The sequence below is a fragment of the Carcharhinus amblyrhynchos genome, chromosome 16, assembly GCF_965287045.1.
Source record: "Carcharhinus amblyrhynchos chromosome 16, sCarAmb.v2.hapA, whole genome shotgun sequence".
Taxonomy (NCBI): Eukaryota; Metazoa; Chordata; class Chondrichthyes; order Carcharhiniformes; family Carcharhinidae; genus Carcharhinus; species Carcharhinus amblyrhynchos.
Window position 1 is genome coordinate 67,654,922 of NC_137339.1, and position 21,635 is coordinate 67,676,556.

Below are 21,635 nucleotides of genomic sequence, written 5' to 3' on the forward strand. Positions count from 1 at the left end.
GTGTGTGTGTGTGAGAGAGAGAGAGAGAGATAGTGTGTCTCTTGTTTGTGTATGTGTGCATGTTTGTCTGCCTGTCTGTACATGTCGGTCTCTGTGGGTGTCACTTCTAGTAAAAAGTCTGACAACACCAGGTTTTAGTCCAACCTATTTATTTGATAATATTCTCACTAGCTTTCGAGGGGACAGCCTCTTCGTCAGGTGAATGGAGAGTTCTGGCCTCAGACAGAGCATATGCTCTGTCTGAGGCCAGAACTCTCCATTCACCTGACGAAGAGGCTGTCCCCTCGAAAGCTAGTGAGAATATTATCAAATAAATAGGTTGGACTAAAACCTGGTGTTGTCAGACTTTTTACTGTGTTTACGCCAGTCCAACGCCGGCATACCCACATCATGACGGTGTCACTTCTGCCGTTGCGTGTGTGCATGTGTGTCTGTGATTCTATGTCTGTGTGTGTGCATGTGCTTTTGATTTGATTTAGTTTATTATTGTCACATGCATTAGTATACAGTGAAAATATTGTTTCTTGTGTGCTATATAGACAAAACATACCATTCATAGAGAAGGAAACGAGAGAGTGCAGAATGTAGTGTTACAGTCATAGCTATGGTGTAGAGAAAAATTAATTTAATGTAAGATGTGTCTATTCAAAAATCTGACGGCAGCAGGGAAGAAGCTGTTCTTGAGTTGGTTGATACGCGACTTCAGACTTTTGTATCTTTTTTCCGAAGGAAGAAAGTGGAAGAGAGAATGTCCGGGGTGCGTGAGGTCCTTAATGATGCTGGTTGCTTTTCCAAGGCAGCGGGAAGTGTAGACAGAGTCAATGGATGGAGGCTGGTTTGAGTGATGGATTGGGCTACATTCACAACCTTTTGTAGTTCCTTGTGGTCTTGGACAGAGCAGGAGCCCATACCAAGCTGTGATACAATGAGAAAGAATGCTTTCTATGGTGCATCTGTAAAAGTTGGTGAGAGTTAGAGCTGACATGCCAAATTTCCTTAGTCTGCTGAGAAAGTAGAGGTGTTGGGGACTTTCCTAACTATAGTGTTGGCATGGGGGAGACCAGGACAAGTTGTTGGTGATTTGGATGCCTAAAAGCTTGAAGCTCTCAACCACTTCTACTTTGTCCCCGTTGAGGTAAACAGGGGCATGTTCTCCTCTACACTTTCTGAAGTCAGTGACAATCTCCTTCATTTCATTGGCATTAGGGGAGAGATTATTGTCGCCGCACCAGTTCACCAGATTCTCTATCTCATTCCTATACTCTGTCTCGTCATTGTTTGAGATCCAACCCACTATGGTGGTACAGTCAGGAAACTTGAAAATTGAGTCGGAGGGGAATTTGGCCACACAGTCATAGATGTATAAGGAGTATAGTAGGGGCTTATAGAGCACCGGTGTTGACGATGATTGTGGAGGAGGTGTTGTTGCCTATCATTACTGATTGTGGTCTGTGGGTTCAGGATGCAGTCATAGAGAGAGGAGTCAAGGCCCAGACCACAGGGTTTGGAGATTGTTTCATAGGACTAATGCTGTTGAAGACTGAACTGTAGTCAATAAATAGGAGCCTGACATCTTTGTGTGCCTGGGTGTATATATGTACGTCTCTGTATCTTTCTGTGTCTCTCTCTATGTTTCTGTGTGTCTCTCTGTGTGTATGTTTGTTTGTAAGAATGTGTGCCTGGGTGTCTGTGTGTGGTTGTGACTGTGTCTTTCTATCTCTGAGTATCTATCTCTATGTGCATCTCTCTGCCTGTGCCTCTATGTGTGTTTCTCTCCATCTCTGTTTGTGCATCTGTGTGTGGCCCTGTGTGTGCGTGTGACTATCTATGTCTGTGTATGTGTGTCTGCATTCGTGCATGCACATATATGTGCATCTGTATATATGCATTTTTGTATCTTGTTCCCGGTGTCTCTGTTCCTGTTTGTGTCCATTGCTGCATGTGTCCATGTGTGCCTCTTTGTGTATTTGTGTCTGAGCATGTCTGTATGAGTTTGATTATGTGTGTCTGCTGGTATATGGCACTGCCTGTCTACGAGTCTGTGAATGTGTGTATTGTTTGAATGTATGTTTGCGTGTGTCTGTGTATCTCTGTGTTTATGTCTCTGTGCCTATGCCTGAGTGTGCGTGTGTGTGTGTGTGTCTATCTCTCTGTATTTTTCTGTATCACAGTCTGTATGTTGGCTGAATGTGTGTGTCTATCGCTGCATGCTTGTGTGTCTGTGTGTCTCCCTCTCTGTGTGTGTGTGCATATGACTGCATGATTGTATCTGAGTTTGTGTGTGTCCCTATATTTATGTGTACGCATCTGTATGTGTATGTATGTTCTGTGTGTGTGCACGTGCTGTGTGTGTGCGTGTGTCAGTTAGCCCTAGCTTGCCTGTGTCAGATGTGGTTCAGCCGATAGGGCACTGATTCTGATTTGAAAGACAGCAGGTTCCAGTCTGACTTGCAACAATTGAAGCGCAGAAATCAAAGTTGATGATAAAGTAGATTACTGAAAGAGAATTTCAAAGAATGGGTTAGTTACATGCCACGTGCTGGTCAATACCTAACCCTTAATAAAAGCCGTTTATCTGTCTGCAGTCTCTGATACTTGTGCTGCACATTTGGGACCTCAGTCACTGTAAAACATGTCGGGGCTTCCTCAGTTCAGAATACAGCTGATTCAGTGCAATCTGATCCTTTTTTCAAATAGACGCAGACACAAATACACACACACAAATATAGATACACAGAGATAATCTCTGTTGACCTCTCTACTCAATTTCATAATAATTTTCATCTGGTCCCAGCAGGAGTGAGGAGTGTTTCACTGCTCATTCTAACCAAGTACTTTTAAAAAATCATTATGCTAAGTTATTTCGCCATTATCTCTGCGCCACTTTCCCACATTTGTTTCACACAATTCCTTTTTGAGGACTTACTCAATTTTTTGTTGAACTTTCCACCAATGATTCCTGAACAGAACTGTTCACGAAACAGAACGAGCCCTGCCCAAAGCTCTCATGTTTCCTTGTACAATTCTCTGGAATCTGTGTCCTTTGGTTACTGGTTCACACCTGGCTGTGAGGGAGATTTTTTCTCTCTCAACTCTGGTCAAAACTGTGCCCTCACAAACCTCCACTAAACCTGCCTTTAACCCTTTCTCTGCCAAGGACAGCCAAGCATGGTGGTACAGTGGTTAGCACTGCGGCCTCACAGAGGCCTGGGTTCGATTCCAGCTTGGATCACTGTTTGTGTGGAGTCTACACAATCTCCCCATTTCTGCGTGGGTTTCCTCCAGGTGCTCCGGTTTCCTCCCACAGTCCAAAGAAATGCAGGTTAAGTGCACTGGCCATGCTAAATTGACCCTTAGTGTACCTGAGTGAGTGTGGCGACTAAGGGATTTTCACAGTAACTTCATTGCAGTGTTAATGTAAGCCTACTTGTGGCAATTAAATAAACTCTTTTTCTAGCCCAGATTGTTGGGTGACAGGGGTTCCTCATCTCCTGTATAATTGTTACCACTCTCCCCAGTACCCTCTCTGATGCCTGCAAATCCTTCACCAGTGGTGCCACAATCTCAATGTGAATTCTTGGCTTACATGCCCCGATTTTCACGTGTTGTGATGCACACTGGGATGGGGGAGAAACATTGGGCCAGCTGTCACAGGTGACAAAGGGTCACTGCCTTAGGACCTCCAGCCATAGTAGGGGGCTGGGAATTGTGTGGAACCCCCTCAGGTTGTGTGTCTGACATGGAAAATACATTGCGCATACCAAGACCAGACCGGAAGGTATTTTATATGAAGTTAGCCTGGACCCTAACTTCGACTTAGATGAGGAAAAGGTGTTTCACTCCAGGTATGATTCAAGTGGGCTGGCACATAGCACAGTAGCTAGTACGACTGCCTCATAGCATCAGAGACCCAAGTTCAACCCTAGCCTCGGGTCACTGTCCATGTGGAGTTTGCGCATTCTCCCTGTGTCTGCGTGGGATTCCTCCAGGTGCTCCAGTTTCCTCTCACAGTCCAAAGATCTGTGGGTTAGATTGACCGTGTTAAACTGCCCATTCGTGTCAGGGGTTGTGTGGGGCTATGGAAACAGGGCCTAGGTAGGATTGTACCGGCGCAGACTTGATGGGCTGAATGGCCTTCTTCTGCACTGTTGGGATTCTATGATAACACACTAGGAAGTTTTTTTTTAATCAATAACAAATTCTATTTAAGAATATCATTGAATTATAACAAAAAATAATTTGTGTAACTTTTGCCAATTGAAATACTTAAACATGACAAGATATAATTCTTAATGGCTAATCTATCTCTATTGTTCCAATTTAAAGCAGTAGCCATAGACATACACCCTTCTTCAGAATTCTTTAGCACAGAAACCAAAGATGTTAGCATGATGCTGGATTTTCAGACTTTTGACTTGTGGACAGAGATCCAGACCGCAGTTTCCAGAGAAGGATATGTCCTCAAATCAACAAACCTTCAGAGACGTAAAGCTAGTCTCTTGCAGCTCACAGCCTCCAGGCTTCAGAAACAGAAAGGGATACCTCTCTCTCTCCAAAATGGCAACTCTTGAGAAAAATCCACTCTTAAGCAGCAGAATCTCTGAGAAAGAAATTTACCTTGTAGCAGATTCCAGTCTCCAACTTCAGAGAGGGCAAAAGAGAGGCACTACTCTTGCTGAACTCAAAACAAACATCGAACAACCAACTAAGTTGGAATTTCTCCATGTAAGCCTAGCTTCACCCCATCACATGACCATACCTGTCAATCACCCAATCAAACACCACCCTGAAAAATCCCAGGGCAACACCAAGAACAGCAGGACAGCATTAGTTCAGATTCAGCAATTATGCTGCTGCAGCAACAGTACAGGTGCCTGTTACAAACAGAATGGTTCCAAGTGCATCACACTGTTACAACAGATCCTGCACAAGAACATAACTTAAATACATCTCTTGAAGACACAGTGACATCACAAGTGTGTTGAAATTGCTTTAAGGCACCTCGGAATGGAACACACCAAATGGAGATAAGTTGAATTCTATTGAACTTTCTGTAATATTCATTTCAAAATGCTTTGCCCTCGAGCTGTGCATCTCACATGGAATGTAAAATGCGGGTTCCAAGTGCGTGCTACTGTACCAAGGCATCTCTGAGTGGAACCTGCTGTTGGGAGAAAAGTTGAATTCTATTGGACTTCCTAACTTATTCAAGTTGACATGTGTTGCGATGCACTTTTACAAATTTCAGGAACAAATAGTGCTTTGGGGAGGAAGGAACCAAAGAGCAATCAATTCTCACATAAATATATCAATTTCTTCTTGATAGAGGGTGAATAATATCCAACACAATTACTTCTACCTGAGTACTGTAGACTTAGTTGTAGCACCCCTTTACTGTGGGTTGTCAGGATCCCACTATTCCTCACCCCAAGAGCCAGTGCTGGGCAAAGCACTGATCTAATGAATCCACCAGTAGTGAAATTGGGCTGGAGGGTCCTTTATTTGAAATGATGGACTGAATGGCCTCCCCAGCAGCAGTAATTTTTAACCTGGCTGACTTTCACAGCAGGTTCAACATTCAGCATCCACATTGAGGGGTTGGGTGGTGTAATGGTACGAGGACTTCATTGAATAATAGAATCTGTGCAGGGCAGAAGGAGGTCATTCAGCCCATTGAGCCTGCGCAGACAACAATCCCACTCGGGCCCTATCCCTGTAACCCTACATATTTAGCCTTCTAATCTTCCTAACATTAAGGGGCAATTTAGATGGCCAATCAAAGAACAAATAACAAAGAACAACACAGCACAGGAAACAGGCCCTTCGGCCCAATGAGCCCGCACCGCCATTTTAACATTGTGAGTGCCCTCTTCTACCTATGACCTTTGTCTACGCCTATTGGACTCCACAATAAAGGAATCATAACCAGATTGCGGGACGCCTAATTTAGGGGCAATTTGTTAACACCAATCAACCTAAGAGCACGTTTTTGGGGTGTGGGAGGAAACCGGAGCACCCGGAGAAAACCCACGCAAGCATGGGAAGAATATGCAAACTCCCACAGACACCGACCCAAATCCATGTATCTGCACAGCAAACAGTGATAGTCACTGAGCTGTCGTGTTGCCCATCAGCTGGTCCAGTTTAAGCGTACGCTAACGACGTGAAGCACTAGGTAACTCTCGAAGCAACATCCAAGAGCAGCCTTCGCACGACCCACCGCGTGTATGCACCTTGTTGGACAACAAGGCGGACTGAATCACCTGTGGATTAAAAAAAAGACGTCAATCAACATGCACAACTTATACAGACATTCACGGAATCCCCAGAAGCTCAAATGTAAGACAGGTGAGCCGTGAAATATGTTGGACGGTCCATAGGAATCTGTTGATTTTTTTTTCCAAAAATATACTTTATTCATAAAAATCTCAAATAAACCATTGCAAATCTACATGTCTTTGAATTGCAAACAGTGCAGAATTAAACCTTTTTACAGTTCTATACAAATTACAGTCATAACATTTCAGACCTTAAAACTACATACATGCCTCAAAAATTACTGTGTGCCACTATTTCTCAGACTGGCACACAGTTGCGCAGGTTGAGGGTGTTCTGCAGTTCCCGGGCCCTCGGTCTAATTCCCAGGAATGTCCTAAGGCTCTTGATTTTATTTAGAACAATCTTTTGTATCCCTCCTTCTCTAGTCCGCTCATGTGCCTATCTAAGTAAGCCTTAAACAACTCTAGCGTGCCTGCTTCCACCACCCTACTTGGCAGTGCATTCCAGGCCCCCACAACCCTCTGGAATCAACTTAACTGCACATCTTTGGACTATGGGAGGTAACCGGAGCACCCAGAGGAAACCCACTCAGACACAGGGAGAACATGCAGGCTCCACACAGACAGTCACCCAAGGCCAGAATTGAACCTGGGTCCCTAAGCCTGTGAGGCAGTGGTGCTAACCATTGTGCCACCGTGCTGCCCTCCTGATGCTCTTGCTTGCCTTGGGGAGAGGGGTGAGTGCACAAGGAGTTTGAATCCCACTGCGGCAGCTGGAGGGCGTTTAAGAACAAAGTCTGGAATTAAAGCAATAGTAAAAAAAATCTGGTTCACGAATGTCCCTTTAGTGAATGGAAATCTGCCAGCCTAACCCATTCTGGCCTACCTAAGACTCCAGACCCACAGCAATGCAGACGGCTCTCAACATACCCACCAAAATGGCCCTCATAAGCCATTCTCTTCAAAGGGGGCAATTAAGGGATGGGCAGCAACTGCTGGCCTTGCCTGCGCCACCTATATCCCATCAAAGAGTTTCTTTTTAAAAACACCCACACACACATAAGGGAGTGACCCGGCTTTGATATCCTTCCCTCTTGTGTTACTCACCAGGGAAGGAATGCACACGGCTCAAGTTCATCAAGCGGCTGCCAAAGATAACTCAAGCTGCTTGTGAAAAAAAAACCTCTCAGTCGACGACAATAGCCAGATCTTTATTTCTACCCCCACCCCACCCCGTTGGTTCCCTGAGTTAACTTTAACACCATATGTAGAGTCAACTTGGCAGGGACTGAGTTAAAGTTTCTGGGCACCGTTTAAAATGTTCCCTGCAAGTTGGAAAAAAAATAAGGAGAGGAAAAAAAGGGAATGACTCAGATGAGGCCAGCAGCCAAGGATTTTTCTGCATTTAGATGGTTTATTAATATAGCCTGTTTCGAGCTGATTAATATTTTTATCTGCAGTTCGAATGCAGCTGATTTGTGGGTGGGGTAGACTATCTCCCTACACTCAAATCCCATGCAGAAATATAAAGCCAATGTAAACAAGCAGGGCTTGTGAAAGGAAGTGACAAATTATTGTACTAGCCCCTAGATTTCCTGCCTTTTTTGTGGGGAGGGGGGTGGTCGCTGGAGGGGAGTTGTTTTGGCTGCCTGCAGTGTGCAGCAGTGAAGATTAAGAACAAAATCTCTGGACGTAGACCAGCGCTCACACTGCCGTGTATGTGTTTATGTGTGTGTACATGTATGTCCTCCGTTTTTTGTTTTATTTTTTAACATCATTGAGCTGCAGTAGAAGGGAGATCCTGGAGTGAAAGAAAGAGGGAGAGAGAGCGAAGCCTGAACTAAACAAGAAAGAACCCTTTAGTCCTTCAAGATGCGAATCCAGGGCTTGTCCCTGCTCCTCTGCACTGTATTCATTTCTGCAGGTAAGTGTTTAATATCTCACTCTTCTTGTGAAGGGCGGATTCATGTCATTACGTTGCCAGACTTTTCCAAAAGAAAACTTAGCCTTAAAATTTGTTTCAAAAGAAAGTACAGTTCAGACTGAACGTGCAATGGAACTCTGCTTCACGTTTAGCAGACAGTATCTTTCTCTGTGAATAGTACTCTCGACATTAACGGCGCACATTCCATGTCAGGCAGAACATCCCAGAGAAAAGCGTTTCAAACTCTTGAGTTCCAGAAGCTGCAACGGAATTCAGGTCTTACCACGTTCATCCTCCAGCATGTTGAGCTGCCTCTAACACCTTAACCGTGTGTAAGATGATGAGAGGTATTGATCGGGTGGATTCTCAGAGGCTTTTTCCCAGGGCTGGTTTAAGGTGCTGGGGAGTAGGTACAGAGGAGATGTCAGGGGTAAGTTTTTCACTCAGAGGGTGGTGGGTGAGTGGAATTGGCTGCTGCTGGTGGTGGTGGAGGTAAATTTGATAGGGTCTTTCAAGAGACTTCTGGATGAGTACATGGGACTTAATAGAATTGAGGGTTATAGGTAAGCCTAGTAGGTATGGATATCATCGGTGCAACTTGTGGGCCGAAGGGCCTGTTTGTGCTGTAGTTTTTCTATGTTCTAACACATTCCCAATACTCTTAGCATGAACAATCTACATTAAGGCAGAATGCTCCATGCGCTGTTTTATACCTGCCAGTTTTGTTTTGCCATCGAGGTGATTGTAGTGAGGAAGAGTCCATTGTCCACCTCTTTGTGGAATGTGCCTGTACAAGGAAAGTCTGGAGAGAGAGTTTTTTTTTGTTGTTGAGGTTCACCCCAGCAGCTCCTTGAAGCAGGATTCTGTGCTCTACAGGCTGTTCCCAAGGAGGCTCACTGAGACCAACATCAGCCTACTGCTGGAGGGTCATCAACTCAGTGAAAGACGCTCTTTGGTCTGCCCGAAACTTGTTGGTCTTCCTGTGCAAAGAGCAGTCCCTGACCGAGTGTTACATACTGGCACATTCCAAAGCCCAGACCTACACGGCGGCACAGTGGTTAATTGCTGCCTCACAGCGCCAGAGACCCAGGTTCAGTTCCCTCCTTAGGTCACTTTCTCTGTGGAGTCTGCCTGTGTCTTCATGAGTTTCCTCTGGGTGCTCCGGTTTCCTCCCGCACTTCAGAAGGCGTGCTGGTTAGATGCTGGTTAAATTCTCCCTCAGCGTACCAGGGTGCGGCCACTAAAAGACAGTAACTTCATTGCAGTGTTAATGTATGCCCGCTTGTGACACTAATAAATAAGCATAAAGTTAAAATTACGTGCTGAGGGACACACTAAAGTTCTGACCAGCTGCTGCAGAGACTCAATGGGAGAAGGTTGCTGTCTAAGACCTTTCAGCTGCAGTGAACTGAGGGCAGGGGAATTGTACACAACCCCCTTGAGTTGTATGGGTCTGAGAATCATTGAATCCCGAGAGTACAGAAGGGTACCTGTACTGAGCCTGTACCCACCCAGGCTCTACTCCCTTAATTCCACGCATTTATCCTGCTAATCTCTCTGACACTAAGGGGCAACTTAGCATTGGCCAACGAACCTAAACTGCACATCCTTTGGAGTGTGGGAGGAAACCGGAGTAAAACCACGCAGACACGGGGAGAACATGCAGTCTCTGCACAGACGGTGACCCGAGGCTGGAATTGAACCTGGGGCCCTGGCGCTGCGAGGCAGCAATGCCAACCATTGTGCCACCATGCTGCCCTCACATTGAACGTATACAGTGAATATATTACATGGATAACAATTGTATGGAAGCACCTCAGAGTGCAACTTGATTGACGTAGAAAACCAACTACATTTGCACCATTTAGAATGACCATTCTGAAATGTCTGTAATTTTTCTGTGACAATGTTGATACAGCTCAGAGTGTAACATAATATATAGAACCTGAATCTTATTTCACTTTGCGTGATGGTCATTTTGAAATGTTTGTGAAGTTCTTTCAGATATTTTACGAATCAGGTGTATTTTTGTGACGAAAGAATGTTGTGGTTTGGGAAGTTGACGTTGCCCACCCCCTCCCTCCCCGCCATTTCTCATTGTCTGGGGCTATTGATGTGTTTCAGTCAGACCGCTGACCTTTACCATCGCAGACAAACGACAGCAGTTCGATGTGGCAGTGGGGGCAGATATCTTCCTCAACCTCAAGACCCCCTGGGAGGTGAGGAGTGGAAGCTGGAGGTTTAACAGGCAGGATGTGGCCATCTGGATTGGCAACGTCACAGACGTCAATAATGCCTACGTGGACCAAGCAGCGCTATCCCCGGAGGGGGTCCTCACTCTGAGGTCTCTGACGGCGAACGACAGCGGGGAATACCTGATCACCATGAACCCGCTCTTCTTCAAGTTTTCAAAAACATGGTTCGTCAACCTAACAGTGATTGGTAAGCAGCAACAATGCACACAATTGGTTGGAGTCATGTTCTGGCAGGACACAGGTTCAAGTTTCACCCCGCGCACCCCCCCCCCACAACCAATCCCCACCTTACCCCCACCCACCCCTTTGGTGGGACTTCAATTCAGTAAATAAATTTGAAACACAATGGTAGTCTCAGTGATGGTGACTACAGCAACAGTCACCAACTGTCCTACCAACCTGTCTGCCTTTACAGCCACAGTAAAGCTATGGGAAGATTTAGAGAGTGGGAAAGAACGTGGCAGACAAAATATAATGTGGAGAGATGTGAGGTAATCTGCTTGGGTGGAAGGAACAGAGTATTTCCTAACTGGTAAGGAATTAAAAAGTGCAGATGCACAAAGAGACCTGGGTGTCCTTGTCCATAAGTCACAGAAGGCTAACGTGCCGGGGCAACAAGGTATTAGGAATGTGAATGGAATGTTAGTCTTTATCGCAAAAGCATTTGAGTATGGGAGTTGTGTGTTGCTTCAATTGCATAGAAACAGGGTTAGACCATACCTGGAGTACTGAATGCAGTTTTGATCCCCCAACCTCAGAAAAGATATTACTAGCATAGAGGAAGTACAGTGAAGGTTCACCAGATTTGCTCTTGATTTGGTGGGACAGTCTTGTGTCGTGAGATTGAACAAATTGGGCCTGTTTTCTCTGGAGTTTCGAAGAATGAGAGGTTCTCATTGAAACCCCCAAAATACATAAAGGAATGGATAATGTAGATGTTTCCCTTGTCTGGAGCATTGGAACCAGGGGGCACAGTTTCAAAATAAGGGGGAAGGCACTTAGAGCCGAGATGAGGAGAAATGTCTTGACACAGAGGATGGTGAATCTTTACCCCAGAGGGCTGTGGAAGCTCCGTCATCGAGCGTGTTAAATGTAGAGACTGGTAGATTTCTGATTAACAATAATGTAAAGAATCCTGGGGATCTTGGCTGAAATTTCCCTGCCATTCACACTGACAGGATTCTCTAATCCGGCTGCAATCAATGGGATTTGGCTGAGCGCCAAATCCTTCACCCTCACTTGCAGCAGCGGTGGTGGGACGTGAACAGCCAGAAGATCCTGACCATCGTGTCAAAAAGGCATTGCAGTGTGTGATCAGCCATGTTCGTACTGAATGGCAGAGCCAGCTCGATGGGCCAAATGGCCTACTCCAGCCCCTCTGTGCCTCATATCCTTTAGGGAAGGGAACATGCTGTCCTTACCTGGCCTACATGTGAGTCCAGACCCACAGGTTGACACCTAATTGCTCCTGTGAAGTGGCCGAGCTATTCACTCAGTTCAAAGGCAGTTAGGGATGGGTAACAAATTGATCACCACAATCGCATGAGATAAGCTTAGAAATATAGAAAAAAGGAGCAGTTGTAGTCCATACGGTCTTTCGAACCTGCTCCACCATTCATCCTTAACTTAACATCGTACTCCTGTGCAGCCTTAATACCTCTTGACCCTAAAGCCTAGAAAGCTTCCTAATTCAATAAATTGGCATCCACAGCTTTCTGTGATAGAAAATTCCATAGGTTCACCACCCTCTGGGTGAAAAAATTTCTCCTTATCTCAGTCCTAAGGGCGGCACGGCAGCACAGTGGTTAGCACCGCTGCCTCACAGCTCCAGGGACCAGGGTTTGATTCCCGGCTGGGTCACTGTTTGTGCAGAGTTTTCACATTCGCCCCCTGTCTGCGTGGGTTTCCTCCAAGTGCTTTTGTTTCCTCCCACAGTCCAAAGATGTGTGGGTTAAGTTGATTGGCCATACTAAATTGCCCATAATGTCCCGGGGTGTGTAGGTTAGAGGGATTAGCGGGGTAAACAGGTGGGGTTGTGGGGATAGGGCCTGGGGTAGGATTGTGCCAGTGTAGACTCGATGGGCTGAATGGCCTCCTTTTGCACTGTAGGGTTTCTATGGGTTTCTATAAATGGCCTTCCCCGTATCCTGAGATGCGCCCCCCTCCCCACCCCTGAGGAAACATTGTCCCTGCATCCAACCATTGTCCAGCCCTGCTAAACTTAATACAGTGAGAAGTCTCACAACACCAGGTCGTAGTCCAACCAGTTTATTTGATAGTAATCCCACAAACTTTTGGAAACAGTGTCCCTTCCTCAGGTGTCCCTTCGTCAGGTGTCTCACAGCTAGGGACCTGGGTTCAATTCTGGCCTCAGGCCATTGTTTATGTGGAGTTTGCACATTCTCCTCGTAACTGCATGGATTTCCTCTGGATGCACCCGTTTCCTCCCACAGTACAAAGATATGTGGGTCAGATTGATTGGCCATGCTAAGTTGATCTTACTGTCAGGGAATTAGCAGGGTAAATATTTGGGGTTATGGGAATAGGGCCTGCATGGGATTATCGTTGATGCAGACTCGATGGGCTGAATAGCCTCCTTCTGCACTGTAGGGGTGGCATGGTGGCACAATGGTTAGCACTGCTGCCTCACAGCACCAGGGACCGAAGTTTGATTCCCGGCGTGGGTCGCTGTCTGTGTGGAGTTTGCATATTTTCCCCATGTCTGCGTGGGTTTCCTCCGGGTGCTCTGGTTTCCTCTCACAGTCCGAAAGATGTACAGGTTAGGCGCATTGGCCGTGCTAAATTCTCCCTCAGTGTAATTGAACAGGAGCGGAGTGTGGCTACCAGGGGGTTTTCACAGTAACTTCATCGAAGTGTCAATGTAAGCCTACTGGTGACTAATAAATAAACTTTAACTTTAGGCATTCTATGTTTAATGCCATAAGAACATAAAAACATAAGAAATAGGAGCAGGAGTAGGCCATCTAGCCCTTCAAGCCTGCCCCACCATTCAATAAGATCATGGCTGATCTGATAGTGGTTCAGTTCCACTTATCCACTTGCTCCCCATAACCCTTAATTCCCTTATCAATCAGAAACCTATCTACCCGTGACTTAATTATATTCAGCGAGGTAGCCTCCACCACTTCAATGGGCAGAGAATTCCAGAGATTCACCACCCTCTGAGAGAAGAAGTTCCTCCTCAACTCTGTTCTAAACAGCACACCGTCCCCCCCCCCCAACTTATTTTGAGGCTGTGCCCTCTAGTTCTGGTTTCTAAGGGGCAACTTAGCAAGGCCTATCCACCTAACCTGCACATCTTTGGACACCAAGGGGAAGCTTAGCATGTGGAAAGCCTACAGAACTGTTGCTGTTTCTCTATTGGGCAGAGAAGGTCAAGATATTAAGTTCAAAATGTTGAGAGTTTCAGTGGAGGAAAGTGAGGCAAGTGTTTCACTGACAGGATTGTCAGCACTAATGGTAATAGATTAACGATAATTTCCATAATTGCCAGAGGGGTGATGAAGAAGATGTTTCTCTTTTTCATCTCCCCTGGATTTTCAGATATTTGAAATTGATTTTTTTTCCTCCGGAGCCAATTGGGGGTGGTGGGTGGGGGGTGGGGGATCAAGAGAAGGGGTTGGCCACTTTGGACTGAGCTGAGGAGGAATTTCTTCACTCAGAGGGTAGTGAATCTTTGAAATTTCTGATACCAGAGGGCTGTGGAGGCTCCGTCACTGAGTATGTCCAAGACAAAGGACTAATAGGTTGCCAGATATAAAAGACATCGAGGGATATTAGGAGATTGGAGGAAAATGGTATTGAGTGGAAGTTCAGCCATCATCCAGTTGAATGCCTGAGCAGACTTGAGGAGCTGAATGGCCTGCTCTTGTTTCCTGTGGTTGAGGTAGATTCTATAACAAATTTGAAAAAGGCATTGGATATACACAGAAAAAGGAGAACATTGCATTGATGAAGTGTAGGATTTTATGACTCATTAGATAGGTGAATGTAATAGCAGGAACAGATGTGATGGACTGAACTGGTAATTATTCTTAACCAAAAATTGAACTGGACTAGCCATGTAAACGAATAGAACTGATCAGACGCTATGGTGAATAACTCACCCCCTGACTCCCCAAAGCCTGTCACCATCTACAGTGCATAAGTCAGGAGTGTAACAGAATGTTCTCTGCTTGTCTGGATAGGTGCAGCTCCAACAACACTCAAGAAGCTCAACACTATCCAAGACAAAGCAGCCCCATTTGATTAGCATCCCATTTATAACATTCATTCCCTCCACCAGCGACGCACAGTGGTAGCAGTGTGTACTGTCTACAAGATGCACTGCAGGAACTCACCTTATGCAGCATGACCCATGACCACTTCCATCTAGAAGGACAAGGCCAACAGGTACCTGGGAACGCCACCACTGGCAAGTTCCCCTCCAAGTCACTCACCATCCTGACTTGGAAATATATCAGCCGTTCCTTACTGTTGCTGGGTTAAAATCATTGAACTCCACTTCAAATCACACTGTGCGTGTACCTTCACTTCAGGAACTGCAATCATTCAAGAAGGTAGCTCCCCACTACCTTCTCAAGGGGTAATTTGGGATGGAAAATAAATGTTGACCTAGCCAATTGCGCCTACACCGCATGAACGAATAAACAATGTTCTCCTGAACTGGTGGATCCGATGATTGTACTGGATGAGGGGTGGGGGAGTTATTTTTGATGATGATGATGACTCATGTATAATCTCCACATGGATGGAACAGCAGGAAGAGATAACAATACATCAATATGATTCAAGCTAGGCAAATATAATATTGAAGAAATACTAACTCACAATTGTGATGGATTCCCACACTGCTTACCCAGCCTGTGCACTATTAGCAGATTTAATCAAGGTTGGGGAATATCATTGTCTTAAGATCATAGGAGATTTTAATGCTCCACAGTTTGAATAGACTAGGCCCGAGGAGGCTAGTTGGAAAAGTGATATGAACACATAGTATGGGAGGCATGTCACTAAGGGTAAATATCAGCACTGGGGTCTGACAATGCCAGAACTTGGGACCGATGGTTTACCAGTGGACAGTGTATACACATGAGTATCCAGGAGATGACAAGACAGGAAAACACCCACCAGTCCACTCTTTTATCCCACACAATTGTGACGTTCTAAGCCTTCTCCTTATCCCACCCTGAAGCCTTGGGAGTGTCCAAGTATAGACAAAGGGAGGCCAGGAGAGGAAATCTGGGAAATCTTTCAGCAATCTCACACGAGACCTAAAGGAGTCCAACAGCAATTCTGGCACAGATTAGCATGACAGAACCTGCCTCTGGCAAGATCTGATCTCCCATCAATGGGAAAAAACAGGTCGTGTTTCAGTTGAAGGGATTCTATTCACTACATGCACTGGCAAGCTGTTCCTGAACCTCCTGACAACTGAACTAGTTCCTCCCTTAAGTAACTTGATCATCCCTAATATACGTAGTTGGAACAATTTTCCAGAATAGGAAACTTAACCGTGTCTTCATCTTATAAAAAGGTTATCAAACCCTCTAAGTCTTTACTTCCCAACAATGTTGAAGGTTCACACATCACTGTGGACCACTTTGATATTATGAACTTGGAACCAAATATATCCCCCTCCTTCGCATCCTTTCCAAAGCCTTCATATCCAACATGTGGGCAGACTGAAATTGGGCATGACAGGATTGACCTAAAGTCAAAACAAGTTGGGTGATGTCCAATTCTGAGGAAGCAGCTTGAGATACATTGAGAAGAGTTTCAGGGTCAGTTCTCAAGTAGAACCACTTAGGTAGAGAGTCCCTTTCCTTTCCCTTCCTTTAACAGAATCATACAAAATCCTACAGTGTATTTGGCCCATCAAGTCTGCCTTTCCCACCTATCCCAATATTTTTCTAACCCTGCCACTCGAATGTGAAGGAGCACACACCATGGGTAGGTGAGGGTCATTTGAGATACTGAGAACATTGAATTGTAGAATTCCTACAGTGCAGAAGGTGGCCATTTGGCCCATCGAGTCTGTACCAACCATAATTCCACCCAGTCCTTATCCCTATAGCCCCATGTGTTTACCTAGCTAATCCCGCTGACGCAAAGTGGCAATTTGGCATGGCCAATCAATCTAACCCCACAGACACAATGGGACTATGCAGACTCCACACTCCAAACCGGGAATCGAACCTGGGGCCCTGGCACTGTGAGTCAGCAGCATTAACCACTGTGCCACCGTGCTGTATCTCACTGCACAATGCAGAAAAGTCAGGAGCACAAATTTTAAATAAAATTCCAAAAGCATGGAGTTGGCAGGAGAAATACTGGTAACTAAAATAAAAGAAAATCCATAAATGTTCACTCAATTAATAAAGAGAAGGGGGATAATGGTATCATAGAATCATAAAAACACTACAGTGGAGAAAGAGGCCATTTGGCCCATCGAGTCTGCACCGACCACAATCCCACCCAGGCCCTACCCCCATATCCCTACACATTTACCCGCTAATCCCTCTAACCTACACATCTCAGGATACTAAGGGGCAATTTAACATGGCCAATCAACTTAGCCTGCACATCTTTGGACTGTGGGAGGAAGCCAGAGCACCCGGAGGAAACCCACGCAGACATGAAGAAAATGTGCAAACTTCACAGACAGTGACCCAAGCCAGGAATCGAACCCAGGTCCCTGGGGCTGTGAAGCAGCAATGCTAACCACTGTGCTACTGTGTCACCCTAACCTAATGGTAGGAAAGAGCTGGGCCTAATTGAGGCCTCAAATGGAGCAAGATTGTTCATGAATGCTTTGCAAGGTATGAAATATTGGATGGAATAAATTTATTTTATTCATTCATGGGATGTGGGAATCAGTCACTGGCTGGGCCCACATTTGTTACCCATCTCGAACTGAGTGGCATGCTGGGCCATTTCAGAGGGCATTTAAGAGTTAACCACATTGCTATGGGTCTGGAGTCACATGTCGGCCAGACCGGGTCCAGATGGCAGATTTCCTTCCCTAAAGAACATTAGTGAACCAGGATGGGTTTTTTACAACACTTGTTTCTTGGTCACCATTAGATTTTTAATTTTTAATTATATTGAATCCAAATTTGGGATTTGAGCCCAGGTTCCCCAGTAAGCTCTGGCGAAGGACCATCTAGATTTGAAACATTGGCTCCATTCTTTCCCCACAGACGCTGTCCGACCCACTGAGATTTTCCCACGTTTTCTGCTTTTGTTCCCCAGAAAGCTATCCTGGGTCCCTGGATTACTTTCCAGTGATAATACTGCAGTGCACCAGCCTCCACTCGAGTCCATTGAGAGAGACAACATTGAGGATGTAATTGCAAATATATTGTTAGATAAATAACAAGGTCAAGGTGAAACATATTTCAGGAAGTCACAAGAAACAAGGGAACTATTAACAGAGGTCTCCCCTCGCGATACTGGAGAACTATTTTAAGTTTATTTATTAGTATCGCAAGTAGGTTTACATTGCCACTAAAAGTTTAATTGTGACCATGAGTCAATTGTCGTAAAAAACCCATCTGGTTCACTAATGCCCTTTAGGGAAAGAAATTTGCTGTCTGGTTTGGCTTACATCTGACTCCAGAATGTGGTTGACTCTTAAATACTCTCTGAAGTTCCCAAGCAGGCCAGTCAGATCAAGGGCAATTAGGGATGGGCAATAAATACTGGCCCAGCCAGCGAAGCTCACATCCCCTGAACAAATCAACTCGTCCTATATTGTAGGAGACATTAAGACTAACAATGCAGATGATACAAGTGTCAACAGTGTGGTTACTACTGAGCAAACAATATTAACCTGCTGCTTCAGTGGGCAGGAAGCAGCAAAAATGAAATACAATGCAGAGAAAGGCAAGGTAATGCATTAAGGGAGGTGAGACAAGGCAAAGGGATTACACAATGACCTTCTGGGAACTGGTGACACCCCCCAGAAGGTAGCAGGACAGGACGATGAGGTGGTTGGTACAGGATAACCATTCTTTATTAGATGAGACATAGGATATAAGGGCAGGGAGAGCTACATAAACCACTTAAACCACAAACAGCGTACTGCATACAGTTCTGGTCACCACATTACAGGAAGGAAGTAGCACTAGAGATAGGGCACCAGAGGAGATACACAATGCAGAGTGGAAACTTCTGGCTCAATGTAAGGATCACATCGGCTGAGGATATTTTGCGTTGACTAAAGCAGCTGAGGGAAGAGTACATTGAAGTGTATGACATTACGAAGGTGCCAGAAAGAGTGGATTTGCAGGACCTGTTATCATTATCAGAGAAGTCAGCAACCGGGGGGAGAAATTTTAAGCATTTGAAAGGTTAAGAGAATTCTTCATAGAATCAGAGAATCCCTACAGTGCAGGAGAGGCCATTTGGCCCATCGGGTCTGCACTGACAACAATCCCACCTCGGCCTTATCCCTGTAACCCCACATATTTATCTTGCTAATCCTTCTAATCTACGCATCCTCAGATACTAAGGGGCAATTTAACATAACCAATGCACTTAACCAGCACATCTTTGAACTGTGGGAGGAAACCATGTCTCCCTATGTCTGCCTGTTCTCCTCAACTGACATGGAAAGAACAGACAAACTCCATGCAAACGGTAACCCAGGCCGGGAAGCAAAACCCAGGTCCCCAGATCTGTAAGGCAGCAGTGCTAAGCACTGTGCCATCATGCCACCCGTAGAATTAGAGAATCCCTAAGTGCAGAAGGAAGCCATTCAGCCCACTGAGTCTTCACCAACTCTCCAACAAACCATCTTACCCAGGTCCACCCCTCCACCCTATCCCCATAACCCCATGAACTTACCATGGCCAATCCCCCTATCTTGCACATCTTTGAACACTAAGGGGCAATTTGGCATGGCCAATCCACCTAGTCTGCATATCCTCTGGTGGCGAGGGTGTCAGAGTTGAATCAGTTCAATTTAATGCATGTTGAACACGCTGTACTTGAGGGTAAGGAGGTGAGGATGTTCCACATGTTGACTTTTCAGTATAGATTATACAGTGAACAGGCAGGGGCTGTCTGGTGCCTTGAAGAGGGGAAATGAGCTGGGAGCGTTTGTCAGTTTGCTCACCAGGCTTGAGAATAGACCTGAATAAGGGAAAGACCATGATTGGATTCACGCTTCCACAATAAGCACTTACTGGAGTTAACATGGCAGCAGAGGATGAATTTTAACCTTTTCTTTTTGGTTGTTGTATATGGAGTTTAATGTCTCTAACCGCTGAGGGAGAGGTAATATACTCCTGCTAACAACTTAACTTACAGACTGGTGCAAGTATGAAGCAAAATCTTGAGCTTTGACTATCCACCAATTTTGTTTCCCTGAGTCTGAACCATATTGACAATGGAAAAACAAAGGGGAAAATGTGGATACAGGTTACCTTCTTGTCCCAGGGGCATTACCATAGAACAAAAGTCAGATTAGTGAAATATTTTTGGAAATGGAACTTGGCCAATGAGGAGGGATTACAATTTATCTATTACAACTTTTGGATAAGCTTTACAAAAAGTATGAGCCTCTGGATGTGTTGGAAGCCTAATTAATCATAGAATCACAGATTCCCAAAACTACAGAAGGAGGCTATTCGGCCACCAATTCTGCACTGATCACAATCCCACCCAGGTCCTATTCCTGTAACCCCACACATTTACCCAGCTAATCCCCTGACAGTGGGGTCAATTTAGCACAGCCAATCAACCTAACCCGCACATCTTTGGACTATGGGAGGAAATCAGAGCACCAGGGTGAAACCCACGCAAACACAGGAAGAACATGCAAACTCCACACAGACAGTGACCCGAGGCCAGAATCGAACTCACGACCCTGGTGCCATGAGTCTGCAGTGCTAACCATTGTGCCACCGTTTGATAGATTTAGGAAAACTGATGAGTAGGCCATGGAGCAATATATCATGGTTTTGGACAGATAATGTAACAGATTGAAGAGCTTTGAGCTTGAAATCCCAAACCCACTATTGGCATTTAAGTTACTCGATTGTGCACCCATATTCCATGTCGATAGACTTTTAGTATTGATGGGAGTTCAGTTTTGAGGGAAAGATTCTCTCCCAGACAAAATGGCCTCTGCTATAAAAAGAATTCTGGAAATAAAATTTTCCCAACCACTTTCTTAGCAAATGAAAACAACTGTGCCATGAAACAAAGGATATAGGATTTCCCAGTGGCTGAATTTTAGATGTAAATTTTTACAAAGGCAGGGCTACAGGCAGATGGCCTGACACTGGTTGTACCTTTGGTCAGTTTGAGAGTCGAGACAAAAAGCAAGTCTGGAACGGAGACTGTGAGCATCTGAACCTGAAAAATGCAATTGTTTCTCAGTGTCATTACATAATAACTTGCCCACAGCAAAAGAATCATATTTTTGAACAAACTCACTAAACAAGTTCTTCTGAGGCTGAAAGTCATGATAGTGACCATCACAATGGAAGTGTGTTGGTTCGCTTAACTGAGCAGTTCTGGGCCACTGTCGTACTTCAACAGTGTGTGGAATAGATTACCTTAACTGCTAACTACTACCCGGAGTCACTGGAAGAGGCAGACCAGTGGAAGGTCAAGGAATATGAAAATTCTACCCACTTCAGGATTGGAGATGACAACAGATAGCCTTCCCTTGCAGGATAGCAGGAATTAGTCTGTCCATCAGTACTGATGCCCTTCCCCCAACTGTTTAGTTGATGTGTGATGAAGAAGGTTCAGATGAAGTTGGACATGAAGAATGGTAGAGCGATTGCACTTGGGTCTACATTTCACTCGATCAGGCCATTACTGCCTGTATGTAAGGAAGTCAGAAATCTCCGGTCAATTAGTTTATGAAGTTTTGCTAACCATTCGGGATTAAATTTTGGTGGACAGAAGGAAGATTATTCAGAAGTTGCACTGACAGTTTGCACATCCAGGGTCACAAAAACTGAAAGCTCTACTGCGAGATCTGGAGCAGTCAATAAAGAATACTTTAGCTTTATTGAGCAAGTGTGAAATTTGTATAAGGTATCAAAATATACCACCACATCCTGTAGTGAGATCATCGCAAGGCAAGAATTTAACAGTGTGGTGATCATGGACTTAAAAGTATGGGGCAAGGCCTTG

General features: G+C 45.1%; 1 protein-coding gene across 2 annotated transcripts in view; it reads left to right on the plus strand.

Moving 5' to 3' along the window:
- The first annotated feature begins 7,615 nt into the window (after positions 1-7,615).
- Positions 7,616-21,635, plus strand: part of LOC145354057 (cell adhesion molecule CEACAM5-like) — a 64,033-nt gene continuing 50,013 nt past the window's right edge. Inside the window, exons 1-2 of one of the 2 annotated variants that reach the window (XM_080205187.1) lie at positions 7,616-8,202; positions 10,327-10,644. In XM_080205187.1, coding sequence (XP_080061313.1) covers positions 8,151-8,202; positions 10,327-10,644 — 370 coding nt within the window. In that variant the 5' untranslated portion in view covers positions 7,616-8,150. The remainder of the gene's footprint in view (positions 8,203-10,326; positions 10,645-21,635) is intronic. The other variant, XM_080205185.1, reaches the window with a different exon arrangement.